A 27,961-nucleotide genomic window follows, 5' to 3' on the forward strand; every position below is an offset into this window, starting at 1 on the left:
TTTTAGGACACGAGATCAAAATGTATTCTCTTTTATTGAAGAAAAATGTCTTAAAACACTCTATAGCAGTGTGAATAAACACAACAAATGTACATTGACCTGGAAAACGCTTAAAAGAATCACAACTCTTAACAGCTGGCCCACTCCTGATGAAAAAACAAGGAGCACTGGATGCAATGCAACAATTCAAATGCAGCACAACAAACTCATTTAACTCCTACAAAATTCACTATATATAATGATACACCAACACGAGCTCAAGCAGTAGCTAAGCTGCCCTAAGTCTGGCCTTTGGATGCACCATCTTTTCCAGAATCAGGACACAGCAGTGAAGTTCAAGTCAAGAGGCCTTAAAGCTCCCTGAACGATGTCTTGGACTGTCCTGTTGCGTCGGCAAACATCTGAGAGCTCCTCAAGCGTATCAGTAAGAGGAGCACTATCTGACCCTGATGCTGCATCTGATAGAGCTTTTAGGAAGCTCGAACATTCAGCCTCCGTTATGGCCGTAGGCGGTATTAGTGAAATGCTTTCCTTCGCCCACAAAAGCACCTTCTCTCCATATGTTCTCGTTAGGGTTAATAGCACATATGTTACCTATGGAACAGAGGGGGGAAAACAAATAAATAAATAATTATATCATGGTAGAGAACACACAACACACAATAACAGAAATAAAGGGTACCTCCTCCAATCGCGAAGATGGAAGTGCTCCAGTTAATGAGGCAATCAAGATTCTGGTGAGAGTTGCACCACGAGGAAGTATCACACCATTTATAATTGATTGGTACTTCTCTCCAGCAGAGCAGTTTGCAAGATCAAAGACATCAGATAAAAATGTCAATATGGATTTACAAGCATCTCTGCACCAAAAGCAAAGAAAGAAATCACATGTAGGTGTCAGTATACTAAATCCCTTAATAAAAAAAGCAAATGAAACGTAAATCACTACAGCAGTATCCCCATGACCCCAGAGTTAATTGCAACCAACAACAAGCCTACATTCATCAGAAAAATACTTAAAGCTGGATACTTAATAACCATGCTACTGGCTCTACTAACAAGCAGTGCGGCAAACCCTATGAGAATCATGGTTGGAATATCTTTTATCTACAAAGAAATAAATATAGTGATAAATAACAGCTCGTTGCATCTTGCTAAGTTTCAATTGCCTGCCAGCTTCATAATTTTCCAAAGGTGTGCAAAAATCATGTTTCAGAGTTTCGGCTAGTAAAATAATAGAAAAGTCAGCAAATTAGCATTACACATGGAGATGGAGAGAGAAAGAGAGCATATAAATGTCACTTGTAGCATATCGTATCACAACTATTGCTTGGAAACCTTATAGACTTGACAATGAGAAACCTATCTAAAATATTAAAAATTTTCAAACAAATAAAAATACAAAAAAATCTTGAAAATAAGGAAAAATTAGAATTTTGTCATAAAGATAAAACATTTCTTTGAGTATTTTGTACGCCAAATATATATTTTATTCTGAAATAGCAAAATATTTATACATTTTTCCGCATGCATGTTCTTCATCACAGCTTAATGCCTACAGATTGAGGCTAGTGCAATATACAGGTAACAATTATGCCTGAAGGATTTAATATGTGCTGTGCATTTCACAGCTTCTATAAAACATCAACTGTCTAAGAAAGTGCAGGCAGGCAGAGGGGGAAGGGAATGAAATTACCTGTGCTATATAGTTATCCCAATCATTGAACAGTCAATTAATGATGGAAATATAGAAAAGGGAACAAATAAATCAGGGCAATAGAGAATACAACTTGATGCCAACAAATAACAGTCGTCAGCCATGAAGGGAATGAAATTACCTGTGCTGTATAGTTATCCCAATCATTGAACAGTCAATTAATGACGGAAATATCGAAGAGGGAACAAATAAATCAGGGCAATAGCGAATGCATCTTGATGCCAACAAGTAACAGTCATCAGCTATGTCTGGTCTAGTTGTGAAGTCCTACAATATAAGAAAACAAGAATAAAATTCAGACATTTTACCAGCAAATGCTCAAAGAAGCCAGTTTATGACTTTGTAAATCAAAATGGAGAGCCAGAGATTGGATTACCTCAATTGTCTTAAGAAGCCTTGTTGTGTGACTGAAAAGTGCTTCAATTAGACTTCTAAGGTAACTTGCACAAGATGGATCTGACCCAAATATCTGTTGATCAAGAGTGCTGTAAGTAAAATAAATGATAAAATAATATTTAAACTTGGATTACAGCAAAGATTATAAACCTTTATAACTTCACTGGACAGGTAAAGGAAGCAGGGTTGATTGTGTTGCTGATACAATGCTTGAACTTCTTCTAGCATTGCACCAATGGTGATTCCCATGTACCTATTACATGTTCTCACCTGTAGGAGGAAAAAGCTTTAGCAAATAGTTCAATTGAATACAAAAAAGAGTGAAGAAAATCAATATATATCCAGTTTTCACGCATTATATATATGACCTTACAATTAGTAACTAGGCTTACCACATATCCAGCTTCTAGCAGAAAACATAACCATTAAAAGAAAACTGGTAAATGGCCCATAAAGGACATGATGATGTCCAAAAATAAGTTCAAGAAAGCAGTCAAATACATCAAATGGTGCAAAATCATCAACTTAGCACGTAGATGAAAGCATGTGGGAAAGCCATGGTAGAGCCTTTATGTTCACATGCATTTTACTTCTAAAATAAAGGCCCATAAGAAAGTCTAAGCTATGCTAAAACTTCACAATAAAGAAATTCTTCCAAACTGATTGCAAGTATATTTGAGGGGAAAAAAATTAAAAATAAAAATGAGCTAAGTTTTACTTGGTGCGCACTAAGATGTTAGAAGATGGCCTTTAGAAGCCTTCCTAGCACCTTGGCATTTTGGGGGATCCTTAGCCATCCATCTTAGTGCTACTTTTCTTATTTCTTAAACATTGCTAAATTCTAATAAAATCAAGAAAAAAAGGGTCCCAGTCATTCTTATGTGGATCCCTCTGCTAATGAAAAGTACAAAAAAACACACGTTATCACACCACTTGCCTCATCCCTTGAAACAAGAAATAGCTCCTGGATGAACAATAGACGTGTAGAAGATCTATCTGAACATCAACCAAACCATATGCCTAGGGCTGTCAACGGGCCGAGCTGCTCGGGCTCGACTCAGGCCCGGCTCGGTAAAAGCCCGGCTCGAGCTCGGCTCGTTAGTCAAACGAGCCCGAGCCCAAAATAATGCCCATTTAAATCCGAGCCCGAGCCCGAGCTTTAGCCCGAGCAGCTCACAAGCCCAAATAAGGGCTCAGTCCAATTAACAATTTAATTGAATCCCAATTAAACTTGGACTCAACCCAATTAATTTTTATTTGGCTTAATCAATTTAAATCTCAATCTGATTGAACCCAGTTGGATTTAGATCAGACCCAACCCGAGCTAACCCAAATCCATTTAATTTCTTTAAATCGGATTGGATTGGTTCGGGTTCAGACTCAACCTTTTAACCCGAACCCAACCCGTTAACCCATTCCCCCCTCCTCTTTCTTCTTCTTTTCTTCTCCTTTCTTCTCAGTTTCTCCAGAACCTTCCCGACCCCGACCCCGACCCTCTACATCAAGTCAGACGCTCGCAAACTCCCCATCAAGCGAAAGCCCTCTCCTGACCCCAACCCCACCTCGACCCCCACCCACGACTCCGTTCTCACCCCCAAGCTCGAAGCCGATGCCCCCCACCCCGCCCTCCCCTCCGACAACGGCTACGACGACGAAATCAAAATACGGACTGGCCGCCTCCGCGGCCGGCGTCGAAGGCGGCCCCGGAGGCGCTGCGGCAACCGGCGATCTGCGCTCCCCTCTTTTCAAGTTCCACCGGATTTGGTCTGAGTCTGACGAGATCCGCTTCCTCCAAGGCCTCCTCAGCTGCTGGTCCCAGGGCATGGTCTTTCCCCGCGACCTGAATCTTTTCTATGATCATTTCTCAAAGTTGATGCCCCAGCCATACACTTGATCCCAGCTCTCCAAGAAGCTCCGCCACCTGCGGCCGACGCCCGTGCCGACTGTGCTCGCGGCCAAAGCCGGCAGCCGCCGCACGTGACGACGAACCGGAGTCCTTTCTCTTTTCTTTTTTCTTTCTTTCTTTCCTTCTTTCTTCTCTTCTTTTCTTTCTCTTTCTTTCTGTCCTTCCGTCGTTCTTCTCTCCGACGACGAACCGCTTTCTTTACTTCGGTTTTCTCTTCGACGACAAACCGAGCTCGGGGATGGGGATGGGGCGGGCTCGGGCTTGGGCTCAGGCTCGGGCTCGGGCAAACGAGCTTTACGAGCTCAAGCCCGAGCTCGAGCCCAATACAAGGCTCGGTACCGAGCCCGAACCCGAGTCTGAAATTTTGTAGAACGAGCCGAGCCGAGCCCGCGGAGGCTCGGGCTCGGCTCATTAACAGCCCTACATCTGCCCTACTCTTAGTATAGCTGAAGCTGAAAGAGACCAAATTTTGCTCTACAAGCACAGTAAAGTTAGCAAGAGGACTTAAAATATATGATAATTAAAAACAGTACCTTTTATTCTTTATCTTCTTTCTCTCATTAAATCTTAAATCTTAGCAACAAAGAGACCTCTCACAACTTTTTTCATGAATAAATAGGTCTTTAGCCCTATGCTCGAGAAAATCCTTTGTGGTGCATAACCACCAAGATGGTAATCATTGTTCAAATAGGCCTCATAAGTCTTGTCTCGACTCATTCCTCTAGACTAGGCTAGAAACACTTTTGAGGGCACATACAATTCTATACCAAGCTGAAATAAGATATGGAGGACCATGTAAGGAACACATTTGCCTGCCTAATTATTTTCCCTTTTGTGATGGTATACACATTAGGTTTTCAAATACTTCCACAACCAACCAAAGAAAAGGATAAGAATTTTATTATATTAGTTTGACTGCTTCTATACTAATTATGCTAAAGGAATCACACTATTTTAGTACGAGAAAACAAGAGAGAGATATCCTGAACAAAACAAAAAGCCACTACTTGACAAGATATATCATCAAGTTTTATAATGTTATACAAATACAAAAAACAGACGAATCCAGATAGAACAAACCAAAAGACTCATTTGTCCCTAATGTTGCCAATGACTATAGGGCCCACAGCTCCATAAAGTGGCTATTTGATAAATTAAGTTCTATCAAAAGCTTTGTTCCATCGGATTATGAAAAACATGTATAACTAACATTGAACAGGTCTAAGATATCTTTTAAAGTCAAACAAAGCACAGTCAATAATTTGATCAATGGTAATAAAAGATGCTCGTATAATATCTACACCATGTCACATAATAGACCTGACAGGAATCATAAACCAAATAATTTTAGTCTAATGAATAGCAGTGTAACCAATAGCTGGACTTCCTTCCAATAATTGGTTAGCCGAAATTATAATACTCACAGCATATTTACAAGCACGGCACAGAGACTCCATTGTCCGCATGTCCCAAGCACGACTACATGAAAATTGCATTAGGATTAAATATGTGCCCATACACAGGAAACAAATATGGGATACAAAAACAGCTGGGTTATCAATTCTTACTGATCAAAGATAGTTTTAAAGACTGGCCAAAACCTCTGAATTGCATTTGCTACAATTTCTGGAAGATTTACATTCCTGAAAGCGATTGAGTCAATCAGTAATACTGGAAAAGGCATTAGAATTAAGTATATTACTTTAACCAGTTACAACCTGAAAATGCACGCAAGTCGGTCAATATGAATAGTAAGCTGCCGTGCAGATACTTGTTGTTGCAGAGATATTCCACCTTGATTAGTCATTTCCTGCTTGTTCAGGTATATAAATGAACATATCACTCTGTTAAATGCTTTACAAAACATATTAAAATGTTGGCACAAACCTGTAATGGATTAATGGCTGGTATGCATAGTAACTCCAGAGCTCTTTTGGCATGTTCTGGTGGGAGTTCTGTAATAACAACACTGTAATAACGATAACAGCAATAGTCAAATTTAAATTCACAGTTGCAATGTGGGGTATGAAGCATTTATCTACTGCAATACATTACACAATTTAGACATGACAGGCAGAATCTAGGAAAATAAGGCACAATTATATCTTGAAAATGAAACAACCTCAATGCTTCAACTAGGTGCATTGAATCATCAGAAGATACTTTATAGCCTCCTTCCCCACTGATCGCTATATGATAGATATGAAAAAGACCATCCAATGACCCACAGAACTTCTTGCTGCAATCTGTAATGATGGAAGATAATATTTTAAAATTAAAAAAAAAAAGCATAATGGATCTTCATCCAAAACAAAATGGGGGGAAGTGTTAATGTTGATTAAAATGGAGAAGATTACTACTTACAGCAAAGATTGTAAAAGAATAGCAAATAGAGACTTAATGTAGTATTATAGGTTTAAATTAGTCACACACTCAAAAAACAGAAAAGGAAAGACCTGCATTTCCCCAACCACTAAGTCATACAAAAATTTGCTTTATAGCCAAAATTTAAAGCAACGTTCGCCATTCATTACCGGGCCCCGTATCCGTACCATTCTATTATAGTGTTGGTATGCCCAGTACAATATCCGACTCTATATAGCGAGCGTCGGTACACCCTTGAACCGCATACCAGTTCAATATCAGTACGGTATAGTACGATCAGTATGAACATCGGTACCAATCAGTATGGCAAACCTTGGGCACAAGATAATGGTCATTTCGTACAATATTTGTATGAGTTACATGGACTTGTTCATACGATATGGGTTTCATATGAAGCCTATCTTTATTTGCCGAGCTAATAGGCACCCCTCATTGCAATGGGTTAATCTACAAACTAGAACACTAATTGATACATATAAAGTCAGTTCACGCAGAAAATTGTTTCTATTAGCAAGTTAAAACACCACCACTGTAGTCAATTGTGGTTCTAGAAAGAGTCTTCAACAACTAGAAGGGGATGACACTACCTACAGATCAACCAACAAAAACAGATCAAACTATTTCCTCTCGTTTCTTCGGTTGAATTGAAAACCATAATATTGTAATATCATTTTGTAGCATGCTGTATAAGATGTGATGTATGTCACCAATTACGTTCATTAGAAACAACACGAATGCCTAGAAAAATATATGGCAAATTAGTCAGAATCAACACTAACCATAATCCAAGGGTTGGGAGGGGGGGCAAGCTCACTGCTGTATTTGTACTGTATCTTTCACTTTGTGATTTATTCCACACTTGGCATGGCATGGTGCAGTATTTTTTGGTACAATATTGCTTTGCAATATAACAGGAGCACAACGTATTTGCATAATGTGTCTGAATGCATCAAACAAAAATTCATGAATGAATTTTTCCGGCACCAAGGAGATCAAAATGATGTGAAGAAGATTTTGAACTACTATGGGTTTTGTGCACCAATAATGCCAGTCCATGCGAAGCGGCATGTACAACATTAAATCTGTACTTGCACATGGCACTGGATCAGCACCAGGTCGCTGACAAGCCACTAAGTGTTGAGAACTGTTGACTGATATCAATCTGTACCATATTGGCACGGATGGATATGACTCTATATTGCTTAGTACTCAAAAAAGGTTAACCTTCGTTTGTTCTCTCTCATATCACATGTATTAGTAAAGGTTGACACTTTGCATGTCGGCATGGCATGTGCCACCAACCGGCATGGCCCTTGAACCCTGATGAGTAGGTCCATACCTAAGCTCATGTAAAAATTTTGATGGAGGAAATGAGCAGATATCTTTTTCTCTCCCTTTTTCTTTTTTTGAGGGACAGAGGATACTCTAATGACGTCTGTTAATTTATGCAATTATAAAATCATCAATTGCTGTGTTACTTCAGCCAGTGATATGTGGAAAACATTTTGTTTTATTAAGTATGCACTATTTCAACATGCTGATATCAGACACCGAGCCAAATACAAATAGCAACCATCAGACAATGCTAAAAGTGCTAATATTTTAATATGTTACAATTCATTTAAGTGTTAAAAAAAGGGAAGGTTGTTAAAGTCTTACTTAGAGGCCACTGCAAGGAGATGAAAAGGAATCTCTCCTAGAATTTGGGGTATATAGCATTCACATCTCATCAATACTCATGAGAGGTTGTAAACAAAAGGTCGCAGCTGCATTTTTCTAAGCATTTCAAATGGGTAAAGAAGGTGCTACAAGAAGTTCATAAGAGAAAAATGATGGACAAATCAGAAGGTCACGAAAATGATGACAAACAGTAAGGAGTATTGCTCGCATTTGAAAATATATATATACTTTGTTGTAGGTGGACAAATGGATGGCTTTCTTTAAAAATTTAACGCTCATTTGGTATTCGCAAATCACAAGTAAAACAAAATTCCATCTGTAAAACCCTTAGTTCAGTAAACCTTAATAGGTTTCTAATGAATCAAGAGATAATCTGCACAAATCATATTGACCTCCATGCCATGGCTGCTAATGCAGTAGGAAAAATGTCAAAAACTATGTATAATTACTTCTTGAGATCAGCTGGATGATACATTGCTTATTCAATAGCATAATTTTAACTCAATTCAGCAGGAATGACGATACAACAGCCTCAGCAAGCGCATCCAAAGCAGTAAGAAATTGGTCGTGAATAACAGGTCACCAAGATGGACTATACCTTCACATATATACTTGAATGCAAGAGCAGCAGCAGCTGCAGAATCTTCTGATGCACTCATGCCTCTAGTAAGAACATCAACTACTGGAGGCAAGATTGAAAGTTCAACTGGAGCAGCATCTATCCACTTTGAATATGCTCCAATCGTAGAACATACTGGGGAATTTCAAAATGAATTGTACTTAATAAATATGGTCTTAATTATTAACTTGCTATAAATATGATAAGGTGGGTGTATATCACTGAATAATTGTGATTCTTTTACTGATAATTCGCTCGCACATGTGTGTGTGGGTTGGGGAAGGGGGTTGGACCTGTCTGTAGCAGCTGCGGTTGAGGAGGAAGCTTTGGAAGTAATGTCATAACCTGTCCAGAACAGACAAATTAAAGAAGAGTAGTACATACTTTTCAAGCAAGCAAATAAAATACACTTTACATAGAGCTATTTTAATGTCTATGGCTACAGGCAAATCATTATGAACATGAAGCATCAGATATCCGCTTCTATTAATGACATCTTTGGCCACAAGCAACTGATATGGTTTAGCACCTCAACATCCTAGACAGCTTCATGAGCATGAAAAGAACATGAGAAAATCAAACGTCAAAAATAATAAAAGCTTAACCTATAATAAAAGGTGTATATTTTGTGAAGCATACACAGTTAATAAAAGCATCCACAAGTGGAGATAGCTAAATTGAGGTGTAATGACGACATTAAAAAGAAATTAGAAGATAAAATCTAAAAAGATCAAGATGGATGCAACACAAGTATCACATCACATCACATTCTGACAAGAGCAGTACTTAGCGGACGGGGATTGAGGCTACCCCCTGCGTGCGAGGCATGCAAAGCCGATGAGTCGGTGGACCATGCACTGTTTCAGTGCTCATGGGCAAGGGCAGCGTGGCGTGCGGCAGGGTTGTTGCGGGAGGGTTGGTCTCAGGAGGACCAATTCTTACGGACCATCCGTTGGTGGTTGGGCAGCCCATTGACATGCCAAAAGGCAGTTAGAGCGACCTGCACAGCATACCAGATATGGCTGGCAAGGAATGCTCGAACTTTCGGCGAGTAGAGCATGTCGCCAAGGCTTGTGGCGGAGAGTGCCCGGGCGCAGGCGGCAGAGATTAGTCATGTTTCCTCCTTAGAAGGACTTTTGATAGCTCGGGATATCTGGGGTTCCCATTCTGCCTCGCTAGCTTCTCGTACGGTGTTTTTCACCTAGGAGCCACCACCCCCAAGCTTCCTCAAGGTCAATTTTGATGGGTCGGTGCTGGATGGTGGCACTAAGGGTGGAGCAGGTTTCGTCATTAGGGACCGGAACTTCAGGGTCGTGGTAGCGGAAGGCTGTCAGTTATTTGACTGCACGATTTCTGGTGCAGAGCTGAGAGCTGCCAGGGCGGATCTTCGACACGCTCAACGTGTGCTCTCAGCTAGTTTAGTCATCTTGGAGAGTGACTCGACTACGGTCATCAGATGGATCCAGGGGAGTTCGAAGGTCGCTGTTGCTGACCATCCCTTGATTCGCGATATCTGGATGATGATGAGGGACAGAAGGGTTGTTCAGGCAAAGCATGTGTTTAGAGAAGCCAACGGGGCTGCGGATTGGATGGCCACGTACGTGGCTAATCATGCCAATAGCACCCTGTGGACGAGGGATGAGAAGCTGCCTCGGGAGCTCCATGATATTTTGTTTTCCGATTTTATTGGGTGCATCCGTACACGTGTTGTATGAATCACCCGGTCTAGCAAAAAAAAAAGAAAAATCAAATGACTAGTTTCAACCAAAAAAATTCACAAACTTCAACTCAAACATTTTGGGATTAAGCTTGCTACAACAAACCATGCATAGACAATGACAAAGTCATAAACAACCCCATTTACTTGTTGTCATAGAGATCGAGCTCTCTACTTTGAACAGACAAGTAGAGGTAAATGTTCTAGCTACTTCAATCAAGGCTTCACTGACACTCCTTACTGTATGGTATGTACCATGCCAGGGCCAGACAGGCATGCGGCACAGGTGCATGCCCCTGGCACCCTGCACACTGAGAAGGAACCATGCAGTGGATCGTTACTGGCATCCCACATCTGACAGTATGTAATACAAATTAATGCACTGATGAAATATTACTAGGTTTCTCAAACACATAATCTGATCCATTTTTGCAATTAGTCTATAATTTATAACTCATACCTGGGGCAGTATTTCTGCTTCTTGATTTGAAACTGAGTTAGCTATAGCCTGGATACAAAACAGAGCTGCCTCCACAGGCTGCCATTTGCAGTTTTCACCATCACTACAATTTCTAACAGCCTGTAATATGAGAAGTTAAAAGGAGATGCTCAGTTTAGACTTGAAGAACCTATATAAGATCCTTTAAGTTGGGCACTAAAGAATCAACCAAGACAAATGAAATATTAGTGAAGACCAAATTTGACAAATACTCTACAAAGAATCAGGACCTATTTGACTTTAAGCAAAAGGACAGAGAAAGAGGAACAAAAGATAGTAGATTCAGATTTCAAAATTAGAAAAGCTTACTTTGGCACCTTGTCAAAACATGTCCTTAATTTTATATATTTGTCACTAAAGGGATACATCTAGAAGCAACACAAAAGATATCACTAAAAAGCAGCCTCACAACTTTACCTGTACAAGCTTCATGAAGAGAATCTTAAGTGTTGGTTCTCCTCCAAGAACTGCAGTTGCATCAAATAGTACATCGCTGACCGCTAGCAAAAGGACAGATTCCATTACTTTGCAGAAGTGCTAGATGCCACAGATCATCAGCAATAAACTAATGCATAAAAAGAAAAGGATATTGACCTTTGAACCAACAGACTAGATTTTGACTTATTATATCGAATAAAAAAATCTCTATAAATTGCAGTATTCAGATCAATAAAATGGAAGAGAACCATGAAACAAATTAACTTGAGGGAAAAATATAGCATAACAAAACAAAAAAAAAGGAATAAGAAAAGACCTCTTGAGAAAATACTTGAATATAGCATAACAAAACGAAAAAAAGAAGAAGAAGAAGAAAAGACCTCTTCAGAAAATACTTGTCATGTGTAACATTTATCTTGCTTGACTTGATGGCATTATATTGATAGGAAAAAGAATAAACAAATTAAAGGATCTGAACAAGAATTCATTTAGGTAAATTTTGATAATAAGCAAAGTCCATGAAAACCCATCCGACACTGGCAGACACACCGGAAGTTTTTCGTGGGTTTAATTAGGGAGAATTTCTGCCTTCTGGATAAGCTCTACATAGCTACCAAGTCTTTTAAGCTTTGCAGGGTTCACCCTGAACTTTCCAAATTACCTAAGAAAACAGCCACCATATTGACCTTTCCAGAATAAAACGAAATTGGATATCTTGTATTACTGCCATTTATCTCAGGGTTTACTTGGCTGCCATGAAATCTAGGGAAAGGAAATGGAAAAAAAGAAAAGAATCTTTTGATGAAAAGGAAATGTTTTCCAGATACATAGAAATATGTTTTCCAAATTTGTTGGACTTTCTGCCAAAACAAAGAAATGACAAACTTAGTTTCTCCAAGGAAAATAGATTTCCAAGCACTTCTTCCTGCAATTCCTCTCCTTCATCTTACCTAATTTATACAACCTGACAACAAAATTATCACAAGTTGTTCTGTCCACAAAATATGTCTACTATCCCTCTGTCGTTGACAAAATGAGTATCAGCGTATAGCAGTCTAAAATGAGCTGATTTTACAATCACTTATTTTATGACTTATGGTGAATAAACATTAATGTCTGGAGGAGGAAACAAAAGTGGAGCTTCTTAAACTAAGTCAATTTTTAGTAATAGAGAGCAGCAACTGGAGAGCTACTCTTTTAGATAGTTTTATCAGATAAGCAGTTAAGCGATTGCAAGACATATATAGCACAAAGAACATAATAAAAAAATTCAATATCTGGTAATCATGAAACCGATGACCTAAGCGTATTTTCCATGAACATATATTAATTACCATATCTGGTATGCTTGAAATCCCTGTGGTCCTCTTCAGAAAGGTCCTCATAGTCATGTGGATACTCAACTCGGAAACTAACCTGGCAAAAAAAACTATAGGCTCGAAGACGGAATATAAAGAAAAGATGAGACAAGAACCATGAAGATAACATGGTGCCTTATGTATGAGTGGATGTTCAGGGTTCACCAATCAATCAAAATAACTAATCTGTCACATATGAAACAAATATTAGACCATCTTCCACAAAATCAACTAACCAGAGAGACTAGCATTTCAAATGGTGAGCGAAAAACATGTAACCTCCGGTTCATTTCTGCCTCAGCCTCAGAACCATAAGATGAATAGGAGTCCCTATAACGCTCAAAATACAAGCAATCATTTCATGTTTGGAACCAAAATCACAAAAAATTAGGTGATCATTTGTTATATGATTACCTTCTGGTCAAGTTAACCTGGAGATTGTGCCAGAAGTTATAAGTCATGGAAGAAATATCATATTCAGGGCGTGAAGCAACTTCTAGTAATGCTTGTATTATTAACATTGATTCATCAGAACCTGCACAAAATTAGCAGCGGTACAGCAATGGAAGAAACAAGAGTTCAATAGCAAGTCAATTCTAAAAGTGGCTTCCAAGGTGAAAAGAAAGCAGCATCTGAAGAACAACTTATACCAGTTGCAATCAACTCTACATAAGAATCCCCCATGTCTGCAAATAAGCGAGCAATGGCTTTCACATCTTCTTCATCCTGAAAACATTAAATTAACAAAACTGACCAGAAGATGGCAATCATTTTAAAAAAATCATGCTATAGCATTCCAGAAAAACACCTGGCAAAACAGTCTGGAAAGAGAGAGTTGTTTCTCTTAGAAAACTAAGCCATATGGTAGAGAACTAAGTCCTCTATATGTGGTTGACTATTTAACCCTTGCTACACCCTGTCAAAGACTATATCTATGATGCCGGGAAAATAAAAGGGAGGAGGACAAACAACGAACAAACTAAAACCACCCAAGAATCTGAGAATAATGGTAAACCCAAATGCCCAAGGACGAGAAATGGATAGATAAAAACTCACCACCCAAGGGATGCAGAGTTTGATGGAAAAGAAAACTCACGACCCAAATGAATCTACCCTAGAGATACAGAGTTCTAGTGATCACCACTCAAAAACAATCTTCCTAAGATACAGAGCAAGAACACGCTCACCACCCAAAGAAACGTCTAGAGATATAGAACACCCAAAAGAAGGAACTCATCAAGCCAAAGGCTTCATCCTTAACTCACTCAAACTTGGAATTAAACTCTCTGAAAACCATGGTATGCTGAACCGGCCGGTTCAGCACGTACCGTACCGGTTCGGACCCTGACCGGTACAGTTTAGCCGTAGAAAATGGTACACAGCCCGTACCAACAAAACCCAACTGGAGCCGGAAAAGAAGAAGAGAAGGAGAGAGCGAGCGGGGGAGGGAGGGAGAAGGAGAGGCCTCCGCCGCCAGCGGAAGGTCGCGGGGGGCCGGCGAAGGCCCCCCGCGAGGAGAGGGGGGTCGGCCCCCCGCGAGGAGGGGGGGCGAAGGCCGAAGCCGCGGCCGGGTCCCCTGTTTCTTTCGAAACAGAGGACGCAGCCAAAAAAAAAAAAAAAATGGAATTTCTTAAGTGAAGTCAGCGACTCGCTTAGGGATTTTTAAGTGAAGTCAGCAAAAGAGTCATCGCCCCCCCCCCCAGCAGCCTCCGCTAGTGGTAGAGGCCTCTCCTTCTCCCTCCCCCGCTCAGTCTCTTTCACCTCGTCTTCTCTGGCTCCGGCTCTCGGTACGGACCGGTACCGAAACAGTACCAAGAACGATGAATTGGTCCAGTAGGCCACTAGTGCACCTACCAATACCGGTTCGGAATACCTTGCTGAAAACGTAACATAGGACATGTCTTTACATAGGCACGTTTGGAATGCTTTTCAAGCAATTACAATCAATAATCCTAAACGTGAGGAGAAAGAAAAACACCATAAGAAAAAAAATACCATAACCAAAAACGTGAGAAAAAGCATCCTAAACTTGGGAAAAAAGAAAACACCATAAATAGGCATTCCAAAATTTATCTTTGCTTAGGCATAAACCAAAAATAAATTGCCATAGAAAAAATTCTTTTTTGACTTTTCCGGTTGAAAAGGACTCTCCTTAAGCACCCATGTCAAAATCGCTATAGACAAAATTCCTTTTTTAGCTCCCCCATTTGAAAAGGACTCTCCTTAAGCACCGTGTCAATCTGTTTCTTCAAACCAAGCATTCTTATATTTTTAAAACCTCAATATCAAAGTTGCACCAGATATTTTCAAACCACAACTTCACAGACATTATTGAGTTCATCCACTTCAAGACTCCGCAAGAACCTACCATCCAAATTTGGTTCATCATCTTTTAGACTGTGTACTGATGAATGCATCCTGTCAAGATTTACCAGGTATCTACATCAAAATACTGATTTTAAATGCATGTATTTGCAAGCACCTGTAAGTTCTTATCTTCTCTTCTCCTTTCCATGAAACCCATGGTCGTTTCCACCTAGCGGCCTATCACCACTCTCAAACCCTGAGAAAAAATCATGAAACTCCCCATCGAGGAGATTTGCTTGCATGGACCCAAACACCTCAAAATGGCACTCTCAACCTCATCTTCTCTGACACTATTATATCACTCCCCTGAGGGTCATCAAGGGCTGAAACAACACCCTCAACTCATCTTCTCGAATACTGTTGCCCCCATCTCCTGTGGATCATCTAGGATTCAACCAGACCTCTCTATGATCATCGGCACTATGTCCTTATCACCTTTTTTGAATCTAGCACCAGCGACTCATTCAAACAATAACCTCAATGCTGACTTCACCTTAGCAAATAAAGAGGCAGTAGACCATGTTATTTCAGCATTGGGGGGGTCAAGAAGAAGCTATCTTGGAGACAGCCTTGTAAACAGAGGGTGTGAAAGGATGTGCTATATGCAAGAAAAAATTAGAGCAAAAGTTGGAACTTTTCTTTTCAGAATTCAGTCATTTCCAAGATTTACTAACTGCAGAATACCATCCAAATGCTTGTATAAGAAAAATTAAATCTCATGGGAAAGGTTGTGTCCTATATGTAGCCCATGGTATATTGATCAACACAAACAGGATAACGGCAATAAAAAATTCTGTTGGACATGCTTTTAGGTTACCCCAGGATTGTTATGTGCACATGCCAAAACCCAAAATCCTTCTGTTATGCCCTGCGAAGTATTTGTGAACCACTGAAGACAGTCATGGATTTAATGCTTCAAGTATATTGTTCGAGGATATTATCAAATTAATACTTCCATCCTAAGGTCTACTTCAGCACTCCATACCACCATGCTGAATCGAATCAGTTTATAATCATTACTTGGAAGTTCTATGACATAATAAATAAATACAGCCACACATACACAGAGATATGCATGTACGTACGTGTCTATCAGACAGTGGAAACAGTTAAAGCATATAGTTACCACAATTGTTTTTAAGTTGAGTAAGCATGCATCATGCATCCTTACAAGGGGAGTTTAAAGTAACCAAAGTTTGCTCGACACATATCAAGAACGCTGATTTGAAGACATGACATTTGAGAGGACACCAAAGGCATCAAAGTTCACTCATAAAATTTCATGCAGGAAGAATCAAAGAGACTAGACATTGCCAAAATAATCAGATATAGTCAAATTCTAACAAATCTAATACCTTAGAAGAATCCCTAAGCTGATCTTTGAGACTCATAACACGAGGTACAAGAACATGGATTAGGGGCATCTGTGCAGGAAGACCGCCAGAACTCGCGGATACAGTATGATGTATCAATTCAGATATGACTGCAAAATAAATAGCAAAAAGCATTACCAAAAGAAAAACCACAAGGTATTTGTTTATGTTAAAAATATCACCAGAAATATCAAAGAGCCATCACAAAGTGTACAACCATAAAAACTACATTATCAGAAAACAGACAAACGTATCAATCGACTAGCAAATCTTATTTATTTTAAGCTGGGTTTATGAATCTTACTTCACAATTTCTACCAATCCAAGACTAAATTCTTCAAATAGAAATGCCTTCAAATATCTTCTAGGTACTGCAATCTATGTCTTCATTAGTTCCATTCCTTTAATCACTATGTTGATCTGCAAAATGCACCTCTCATTCCCTTTGAAGAATCAGCTCTGGTTGCACATGGTCAGACCATCGCAATTTGGTACTTGCACTTTACTCCATACAAGTACCATCAGATAACAGCCCATACCAGCTATACCAAACTGGTTCCATTACCAGTACATCTCTCGGGCCCAAGTCCATACTATCAAATGTTACATCATCTCATTTTTGTTGTATCAGCACCAGGATGCATACCACTCATTGGTAAAAGCCATACCATACTGATGAGGTTCCTGTACCGTTACCTCCAACATAGTGTCACACCAACTCAGCAAAGTAGCTCCGACCTTTACACACACACAAACTTTCTATAACTAGATACTGCAAAACTTCATCACATTTTGTGCTTGTTACTATTTCTGGCACATCTAAATGTAAATAATTCTGTTAAAAACAACTTCTTTGATGCCACAACAAGCGAACATCTAGACCACAACTTCTTTGCTACCATATCCATATCTACTTTTGTTCCCTGCTTCATGGATTATATCCTCCAGTGCATCTATCTAATGTATTAAGGTCACAACAGTCTTTTCCTTTTATATATAATAGATGTAGCCCTAGCATCCACATCAACCAAGATCATTAAATCATCAAGGAAAGTAGGTTTTGACCTTTAATTCTCCATGAAAGAGAGCATCTGCCATTTGTTGGCAGTTACTGATGTTACATGAACTGATTTTACATGATTCTGAAGAGACATACTGAGTACAGTCTGCTTTCTTAATGAAAATATAAATCACCATACCTCCTCTACATAACAAGCTGCCACCATTGAGAATGTTTCAAGCCACTATTCTGTACATGATAGATACGAAGACTAACTAAATATAAGACTTGATAATCTTTCTAGCAGATCCATTTATACATAAAAATTCCCTATGTCAGTTAATATTAATAGGAGAAGCATGTTGAAAGATATTAGAAGCTAAATCATATGGATTTTCAAACCTCCATGTAATTAAAGTAAACTTAATTTTCATAGGAAGTTAAAGAAACAAATTAACATAGTCTATGTCCCATAAATAGTGTCAAAATATTGTATTTGAGATACCATTTACAGCCGCCTCCAGATGTTGCTCAGAGTTCAGGCATGACAGGGCTGCATGCACCAGAGGATGCGAAGCAAGGATAGATGCAGAAATCCTGAAAAACACCACATTATTATTGAATTCCTGGGAGCAATATGATAGCAGCCTCTTCAGATGGCATAAAGGGTGTATACATTCATGCTTCTTGAGTTAGGTTGTTAAAGGAAATAAACAAATACAAAATATAAAAATAAAATTTACTATGTATGCACAAAGCTTTAAGTCCCACTGGCAGGCTCGCCGCCCACCAGCCGGCACTACACATTCTGCATTTACGGTTGTCAAACAAGCGAGCCCTTTGCAAGCCAGCTCAAGTTCAGCAAAATATTTGGCTCCTGTTCAGCTCAACCAGTCAACAAACAAGCCAAGCCAGAGCTAGTCTTAGCTCGTTCGAGCTCAGGTTGATTCAGCTAGAAATACAAAACAAATAATTTACACAAATCAATAAAAAAATGTTTTTAGAATTATAAAACATATTTATATTATAAATTAAAATACAATCAAGATTACTAAACAATATAAACAAAAGCCTTGAAGACCTTAGTTTCTAACAAGATCTCCTAAATGACTTGTTCATGAACAGCTCGAGTTTGTTTTGAAATTAAATAACTGGGCTTGAGCTCAGCTGGTCTATAAAACAAGCCTAGCTTGAATTAGGTCTAGCCCGCTCTCTCCAGCACATGTACACCCCTAACTTCATGTTCTGCCATGCTAGCTAGCAATATATCAACATGCGTCAATATGTATTAATACACACGAGGGGGGCAAGAAGAAGGGGGGGAGCGTAATTCCTTTCTTAGGGGTATTGACCTGTACAAATCCTTTGCAATGCAGCAGATGTCGGCATGAGCTGGCACCCTCAATACTGAGAGGCTCGCTGCTACCAGTACCTAGTGCCAGATTCCCATATTGGTCCAACACCGGTCTTGCATGGAAACTAAAGACGTGCATGCTTTGACAAGTCAAATGTCATAGAATTTCATAACAATATATTTGAGAACCAGAAAACACGTACCCACGGCTTAGATAAAGCCATGAAGAAAAACCCTCCAAAACCTGCAAAAAGAAGGAACTATGTTACTGCCATTATAAAACCCACATAACTCAACTAATAATGAATGTGTTTTGAATAACAATTTCCACTAATAGTGCAAGACCATCGAATTGAAATTATATGGCTGTAGCTAAAAGAACATTTCCGCGTCTAGTGAATGTTTTTTGGAAACAATACAATCTTATAACAAGTTCCTCTCTAGTGTTCTGTCAAAGGAAATAAACCCAAATTCAGAACTATGCAGATTCTTATTTAGTAAAATTTTACCATGGTGGTTTTGTTTATGGAAGCCGTAGAAAGTCAAAACAAGAAGCAAAGATGAAAAGGTCAGACACAGATGCACAATGAAGAGAAACAAACAAATGAGCAGAAGTGTGGATTAAGGAGCCACCCTCTTGAAAAGATCCTAAATAAGAATCTGCGTAGTTCTAATGAAAAGCTACTGTGCTCAACAGAGGATATGAGCTTGAAAAGAGGCGGGGATGTAAAAAGATAAAACCCAGTTTCTCAGATTATTTTAGTTATTTCTTTTATTTGTAAAACTTTTATGGCTTGAGCTTGAGGCACATGCTTCAATGTTGGCCACATGGGCATGTTTTAGGTATTTGCACCACATGATTTTACCAGTTGGCATCAAAAGGTTAACAGTTTACATGAATAGAAAACAATAAAGCACTACATACATCCTGAAACCAATTAACTTTCTTTTTCTGGAATTAAAACAAACATCAAAGAGTAAGAATACTACTCTATAAAAGATCAGGCAACTAAAAAAGCGATGTATGATTGCAAGATAAATTAAACTCTGGGCATATTTTTTAAAAATAGCTAGTAGGCAGATAATATAGACCTATTTGCGAGCACACCCTTAACTTTCAAAAAAGACAGATCCAACATTGTTAATCCTGCATGCAAAAGATTCCGAATTTGCAGCAGCCAAAACAGCCAGGTAAGTGGGCCAAGAAAATAATACAATTGTTGGCATAACACCAAATTATGTCAAGAATGCAAAAGAATATAAACCATCGTAGCTGTGCATAGAAGGAATCCGTGAGAATTAAAAGCAAGAGAGCTATAATTTACCTGCTCTTTCAATTCATCAAACCCTAGACAAGCAGTCAAGAGGCCAAGAGCAACTTCAGCCGATGAAATAAGTTCCTTCTCAAATTGGCGACGCCTTTCTGGTCGAGCTGCTATCTTATGACTGAAAGCTTCCTGTTGGGGCACAAGTAAAGGAGTTCACAGAGTTAGCGAATGCAGGATAAATTATTAAAAAAAAACTGTTAAAAATACAGATATGAATGTTGACAAGGTAAGAAAACTAATGTGCATTAAAGAGTAGAGAAACATCAAATGTTTGCACTATTAAGCATGCGCACATGTTCCCAAGATTGTTGCATAGCAAAAGTGGTTTTATTCCTAATAAAAGCTTGCAAAATGCATGATAAATGATTGGACCCCAAAAATCAATCACATACCATCCAAAAGTATATAACTAAAAAAAATCCTTTCCAATGTGATATACATATCTATATGATAAAATAAGGCAAGAAGAACATTCATAAGCACAAATTAAGCACATAAGGGCATTAAAGATGCAAAAACTGATTCAAACCAATAATATTTTTAGCTGATCTTCTACAATGCTTTTTTTGTCCAACACATATAGGGAACAAGATAAATGTTCTGACAGCTCATGTTTGTAACAATAAATTAAAAAAATCACTGATGGACATAAAAGATGCTTTCCAACACATGTATCTCAAGATCCACTTTGGTGCATACCTGTGGCAAGACAATGAGCAGCTCCAGGAAACTCGGAATATATTCAGGATGAGCTTTCATCTCATTGCTTAACCAACTGACAATACCACCACCTCCCCAGTCTTCTATGGATACATGCACAGCCAAAGCAGCAACTGCAATGCAAATCTAAAATGAAAAAAACTAAGTTATAAATATAGGTAATGCAAACTATTAGCATACGAATATCCCTAAAATTACCTGCGTTCGGACTTTAGGAGGTCCTTTGCTAAGTTTCTTTAGCAGCGCCTGCATTCAGTAATATTAGGTCAATCAAAAGAAAGATATATAAACAGAAAATCACTGACCATATAAGCCTAAGGCTAAAGTTTGCTATGATAATAGCTGAAATAATCGGATGCATTCCCATATCGTACATACATAATGTTTAAGGTTACCAAATATTCAAACAGCCAAGTCTTGGTAGTTTTGACAGTATTATCATGGCAAATTGGCAATATATACCTAAAATTACTAAACTATGGTGTAAGCCAAGATTTAAGTAGTTTTGTGAATCAGTAAGTGTTAACAAGTTAAAGGGCGTTCAAATGAATGAGGCATCCACCATTAACGAGTCTAGGAAGGGTCAGATGTATGCAGCCTTAACCTCGCATGAAGATAGCTGTTTCCCTTTCAAACTAGTGACCTCAAGGTCACAATGGAGTAACCTTACCATTGTACCAAGGCTCACCCTTAAATGTTAAAAGAATTGCTTTCCTTTACATTGGTCGGTTCATGTTACTATGTTTGGAAGATTAAACTCTTATGAAATGTGTTTCCCAGTGGTAATATGTTTAAGATAAGCAGTTTATTGTGTATGGTTCATTTAGAAGAAACAATCAACTATGTTAAAAGGTCCAAAAGATGTCCACGTATCAGCATAAAGTTATCCAATAGTCTTGATATAAAAAATAAGGGATACTCCTATCATGCCTATAAATCATTTGAAGACAAAGAGCATGGTTATCAAAGCATATTGAGTCAATATCATTCAACTTAACATGCACAAGCCATAATTAATAGTGAGACATGAGATATTCTAAACTAATAGAACTCATTTCTTTTTACAATGTTCATCAAATTCTATACCTGATGCCGTCACTACTTAATAGAAAAATAAATAACCAGTGCACTTTTATGTAATTCTAATATTAACAAAAAAAAAGTGCCACTAACGTGGCTAAAAATCAAGTCATACATAACTTAAGTGTATAATTCAGGCTAAGAATATCATTTTAATAATGAACGTCCGGTAGAGTATCATTTTGATAACGAAAGTAGAGTCCACTACAACTTGTTTCTTTCCTCCAATAAATATTGTGCAACATCTTCACTGAACCACTATACCAAGCCTTCAGCGTTCCATATAACATCCTTGGCTTCTGCAAGGATGAAGGATGAATAGGAACTAGATTAATACAATTCTTTAATACAACTAGACCTTAACGTAGGGCATTTTGGCCTTAAAATGCAAATGTTATGCGAGTATTTAAACATGGATACATTATATGGAGTGACAAATGCCAACTACTTCTCAGCATATGGTAAATATATATTCCATTGCCCTCTCTTCCTTTATCTGTAACAATTTCATAATTCAATATCTGACAGACCAAACAGAATGAAGTGAGAAAAGCATTTCAGGGAAAGAAGCAACTAAATGAAGTATTGAGAAAGAAAAAAAATTCTCCAGTGCTTCCTTTAATAGCTCTTATTGATTCTCATTTTATATATTTCTTCTCCAAAGAAGGGTGGATTGCAAAGCCTTGACGCACCAAGCTATATCCTATTCTATTAAGCATGTACCACTGAAGATACAAGACTTTATTAAATAAATCAAATTGAAGAATTGCTGGGAGTGCCACACCAAAAGAACCAAAGCATTAGATTCTAAAAATATATCAAACCAGGTAGGGCTGTTAATGAGCCGAGCTGCTCGAGCTCGGCTCGGTAAAAGCCCGGCTCAGGCTCGGCTCGTTAGTCAAACGAGCCCGAGCCCGAGCCCAATATGAGGCTCGTTTACACCCGAGCCCGAGCTCGAGCCCGAGCAGCTCACGAGCCCAAACGAGCTCTAGTCTCCCGCTGAAAGATCTTATTTCAGCACCATAATTCATAAAAATCTAACCACATAGAGAAAAATAGCCTGTTATCAAGCCCGAGCTCAAGCTCGAGCTCGTTCTGGAGCTCGCAATTGAAATGAGCTTTACGAGCTCAAGCCCGGGCCTTTGTTTTGCCAAGCAAGCCCGAGCTCGAGCCCAATACAGAGCTCGTTACCGAGCCCGAGCCCGAGCTTCTGTGAAACGAGCCGAGCCGAGCTCTCCCAGGCTCAGGCTCGGCTCAGCTCGTTAACAGCCCTAAAACCAGATAATGGCAAAATAAATTGTAAAGCCCCAACACTTTTTTCCCTATAAAGTTCCCATGGTCATTTTTTGGTGACAAGTAGGAGTTAGGAATTCGACCGACTTTTCATAACTAGATCGACTGTGGCCAACAATCCCCTTAAGGGCTTATTTCGGAAATCCAGTAGGATTGGGCTAGATTTCCTGTTGGATTCATGGAGTAGATAATCTATTTGTGTAAGGCCCATATCAACTCAATACCCATCCAACCCAAATCCTTTGGGAGGATAAAAAAGACCTCCACGGGTGTTTTTTCTTCTTGCAGACCAACAGGCCCACAAATTGGATTTAGGCTAAGACTAGGACGGGCCTTCAGAAAAATATGGGCTGAGCAAGCCAACAGGCCTGATTCCTGCAAGAAATCCGGCCCAATCCTACTAGATTTCCCAAACAGGCCCTAAAAGTGTAAGAAATGAATTCTTACAAATAAGTGACTTGATATAACCATATGATGTTTTCAATCCTGAAAAATAGAACAATAGTTCTCATGAATTAAATGAAATACAGTTCTTAGCATCCCAAAAGCTTTCACGCTTGTCCCAATGTCCAAAGTGCAAAACATGAATCAATAAACACTATTATAGTTATGATTCAGGTGACACCACATTAACTAATTAAGTAAAAAGAAATAACAAAGATTCCAGGTCTCATGAACAAACTAAAAGTCTAGAACTAATTATCTTAAATAAAAAACATACAACGTACTCACATATAAAGAGTCGCGTAGAGGACAAAATGCTTCAGAAGGCAGCTCTTCAAAGTCCCGTTGTACCTATATGTCACAATTTGCAAAAGTTTTACGTAAAGCTACTGGCGCTTAAACAACTAAAGAATTATTGGCTCTCAAAGAGACAGACCCTTTTGTTAATAATTTTAACATTACCTTGCTTCTAAGTGTTTGAGAACAAAAAATGAGAGTTTCCATATTGCTGCTAGCATCATGAAGTAAATTATCAGCAACCTGTGAGAAAATTGAAGTTATCAATAGAATGAAAGCGCTTACATCCTTATAATGTTTACCCAAAAATAAAAAGTAAAAAAAAATGCATGACATGGAATCAGTTATCAAAAGGTAAAGGAAAAACAAAACGATAAAAATCCACAACCAAAGTTAACAAGCTTTACCCTATCTAGAGTTTGCTGCACAAGCCAGACTTCACTAGTTGTCTCAATCATCATAGTTGTCCCCACCAAAATCAGCAAACTCTGTCATGACAAGGTTTCTTCAATCAAGTTTTACAACACCTATCAAGATCTTCAAAGATCTTCCCCCTCATTTCTCATACTTCCACACACATTTATGAAACCCTTCTTCCATGGAACCCCATCTAGACTTTGTTGAAATTGGGTATGACCTCTTAAATTCCATAACTTTACCCACTACTGATGTAATCTAACCGATTTTTATTGCTATATTTTGTATAAAAAATACACAAACATTCTATTCGTTGCAATGTGTACATAATGCATCCTGGCATTCTTCATTACTCTAACATTCAGATTTGTGCAAGATACTCAGCCCTTTTATCATCTATTGATGTCTTCTTTCGGTCTAACTAAGATGAAATGATCCCAAAACTCCAGGAATTAATCTCCATCTTAACCCCCATCCTTTAATTTTATTGGCTCTCTGCACGTACAACTTACATACAGCAAGAACTCTTTTTTTGGGGCAATCTTACACGATATCTACACTATGATTTGGTTCAGCTGCTTGTAGATCCTTCTAGAGCCATCTCCCATAATTTCAAATAGATATTATCACCTTACTGGGGAATAAAAAAATGATAGGCAAATAAAGTATACCACAATAAAGCCTGAGTATTATCAATTAACTTACCCTGACAGGTGCAAATAGATTTAGAGTTGAAGTTGAACCCTGTTGTAGGCCCATTCTACAAAAAATATCTTGATAATATTTGAACACCTACTTCTCATCCATATATAATTTTAATCATCTGAATACAACTATGTTATCTCAAACCCACAAAATCACTCTTAGATAGTGAATGTTGATGATCAGAAAAAGCCAAGGATTGTGGCACAGGAAGGAGAATTCTCAAATCTGAAACTCAATGACAGACATGAGTTTACCTTCGTATTACACTTTAAATGGTCATCACATATATATAACTTTTAGAAAAACTTAAAATCATTACTCTGACCACCAAAGAGGAATTTTGCACATGCATATGTGGCATTTATATACTACATGGTTAGCATTGAGAACTACCTCACCGAGGTTGCCAAGGTTAAAAAGTGCAATCTATCAGACAAGTTTATGTAGCTCTAAGCCTCAGGTATGACTACTTCCTGATGTTCATTACTGAATAACTGAAGACCAACCACAATACCATCCATCAAATAATGGACAGAGCATATTGGGACAAGGTAGATTGAAATTAATGTAGCATGTCCAATGATGGATCCATGTTTAACAGAATATAAATGACGATGTTGTATTGGGGAACAAGTCATGCCACATGGGAAATCATGATGTCATGCATCATCATGAATCTATTGTGATAGCATAGCTCCATCTATAACCGATATTCCTTATGTCTCCCACCTAATGGTAGTAAAAAATATGAAGACAACATATACATACATACATATGCAACAGCTCTTGTAGAGGAAAACTGACATAATTTTCTTGATGAAACCTCAAAAAAATGAGCGAAGGCCAGAGAAGAACTTGGTTATGACAAATTAAAGGTCAGTGATCATGCCATATAATATCAATTACGCCAGCAAAAATTTGTTCTTGAAGCAATTTTCTTTACTTGCAATTCAGAAAACACATAAAGAAAAGGTGCTTTGTCAAGAAGCAATAAGCCATCATCTGCCAGCAACAAAGAAATAACGAAAGCAAATATTTTTGTTCATCCATCTTTCGGTAAACAAAATCAAAAGCATACAATGGAAGAGACAACAGCCATAAAAACTCTAACCTGATTTAATTTTCTAGAAAAAAGTAGAATGAAAGACAGTCGAAGCCATCATCATGACAAACCATAAGGGTCAGTTATCGTGCCCTATCTGATCAATTACAAGATTTTCTCATAAAGATTCAGTCTTTACGCAATTTTCTTTCATTCCATTCCAAAAGAAAATAAGCAAGAAAGAAAGAAGAAAGGAACTCTAATCGCAAGCTTCAAGTTCCGAAACATGATAACATCAGCCACGACATTTGTTCCGCACCCCCGACCATCAAGAAAGAATGTATTTCTCTCCCCTCCAAAACTTTTACAACAGAGCGGAGAAATAACGCTAACCCTAAACGGGAATCAAAACCAAAGAAGAGAGGGAAAGAAGAGCAGAGGGGTGAAAAACCAAAAGAACATTGCGAGATCGGCAGCAAAAAGGGAGGGAGGAAGCGCGGAGAGGCATGAATACCTGCCAAGCGTCGATTGTGTGCTGGAAGTCCTGGAGCCAGCGGTCGGCGCGGGCGCGGACGGTGTCGTCGGGGTGGTGGTAAAGTGCGCTCAGGGCCTCCTTCACTGTGTTCTGGAGCTCCATCGCCTCCGCCGGCACCAAGATCCTTCTCCCTCCAAGAGCTAGGGTTAGGGTTCGTAGGGTTTTGAGCAGGGATTTCTTTCCCGCCCGGTTTGCCCTGCTCCTCTCTCTCTCTCCCCCTCCGTCTTCGCGATTGATCGAGAATAAATAAATATACAGAGAAGTCGGCTTTGCACCGATCAGATTTTTAGAATGAGAGATCGATGAATTATAGCGGTTGAAGGTCATCTTATAGATGGGCGACAGCTGGGACTGAAGCGGCCTTGGAGCTCGCCGCCTGGGGCGAACGCATCACACTCGGATGATAAACACGTGTCGTGACTGGAATGCATCGGGAATGGAGAGCTGTAGTTGCGGCCCAGATGGTACGTCTCATGTGCTGCGCCTCGGATCGTAGGTCGCTGGGGCGTGGAGATTCGCGTCTAAGGGTGGTTGGTGGAGGAATCTTGGCGCAGTGGTAAAATGGTCTGCTCCCTCTCCTAAAAATGCAGTTTCATCCATCATTTGTTTTTTTTTTCCTTTTTGAAGGGGGAATCGCCGCGAAATTTTGAGTTAGAATTGCATCTCTCACACCTTCCTTCACACGAGTGCACTGCTGATTGCTTTGAGATCTATACATGTGGATGGATGGAAGATTTCAAGTGCTTTGAGATCTATATAATGGATGATCCAATAATAGATTTGCGAAGGAATATGAATTTTTCTTTAGCACAGAAGATACAGCCTCTCCACTGAAATTTCCTCCATCATTCAAAACTTATGTTATAGGCACTTCTAGTATTTTTTAGCTTTGCTATACAATTTAAAAATTTGTGCTTGGGCTGGTAAAAAACAACCTAATCCATCGATGTAATCCACATTTGACATATAATAAGTAAATTTGGGTTTGGGTTGAACAGGTTTGGACCGCAAACATATTGATCTGCTTTAACTATTTAATTATCGAATTAGGTTCATGTTCCAGCCTCTCGATTTATTTAACCTATTTAATAATTGGATCGAATCAGATTAAACATACTAACAAGTCATATAGATTGTACAAGTTAATAGGTTAAGCAGGGTGCCTATTTATTAAACAGGTTAAATAGACCGATCGGGTTATTTATTTATTAGACATGGCAGGTTCAAATTTCAAATTTAATATGTTTAATAAATAGGTCATATTCAGGTTTGGAATTTTTCGATCCAATTC

The 27,961-nt window shown here is 38.8% G+C and overlaps 1 protein-coding gene across 2 annotated transcripts; it reads right to left on the reverse strand.

Moving 5' to 3' along the window:
- LOC103716068 (transportin MOS14) lies at positions 1-26,967 on the reverse strand. Of its 2 annotated transcripts, none has more exons than XM_008803921.3 (27): positions 26,650-26,967; positions 24,137-24,214; positions 23,963-24,025; positions 21,056-21,103; positions 20,837-20,983; positions 20,135-20,266; positions 19,013-19,053; positions 17,961-18,052; positions 16,438-16,565; positions 13,366-13,441; positions 13,130-13,250; positions 12,952-13,045; positions 12,692-12,773; positions 11,337-11,419; positions 10,881-11,000; positions 8,997-9,048; positions 8,683-8,838; positions 6,142-6,265; positions 5,907-5,988; positions 5,738-5,829; positions 5,588-5,662; positions 5,444-5,498; positions 2,264-2,383; positions 2,094-2,186; positions 1,839-1,984; positions 683-860; positions 1-594 (listed from the first exon to the last, which is right to left on the reverse strand). In XM_008803921.3, the coding sequence occupies exons 1-27, from the start codon at positions 26,770-26,772 to the stop codon at positions 316-318; spliced, it is 2,880 nt and encodes a 959-aa protein (XP_008802143.2). In that variant the 5' UTR covers positions 26,773-26,967; the 3' UTR covers positions 1-315. The 2 variants fall into 2 exon arrangements, with proteins under 2 accessions (XP_008802143.2, XP_008802144.2); XM_008803922.2 differs by having other exon boundaries at positions 20,837-20,970; positions 26,650-26,966.
- Between the last annotated feature and the right edge of the window lie 994 nt (positions 26,968-27,961).

Source organism: Phoenix dactylifera, chromosome 2 (assembly GCF_009389715.1).
Source record: "Phoenix dactylifera cultivar Barhee BC4 chromosome 2, palm_55x_up_171113_PBpolish2nd_filt_p, whole genome shotgun sequence".
In the NCBI taxonomy this organism is placed as follows: domain Eukaryota; kingdom Viridiplantae; phylum Streptophyta; class Magnoliopsida; order Arecales; family Arecaceae; genus Phoenix; species Phoenix dactylifera.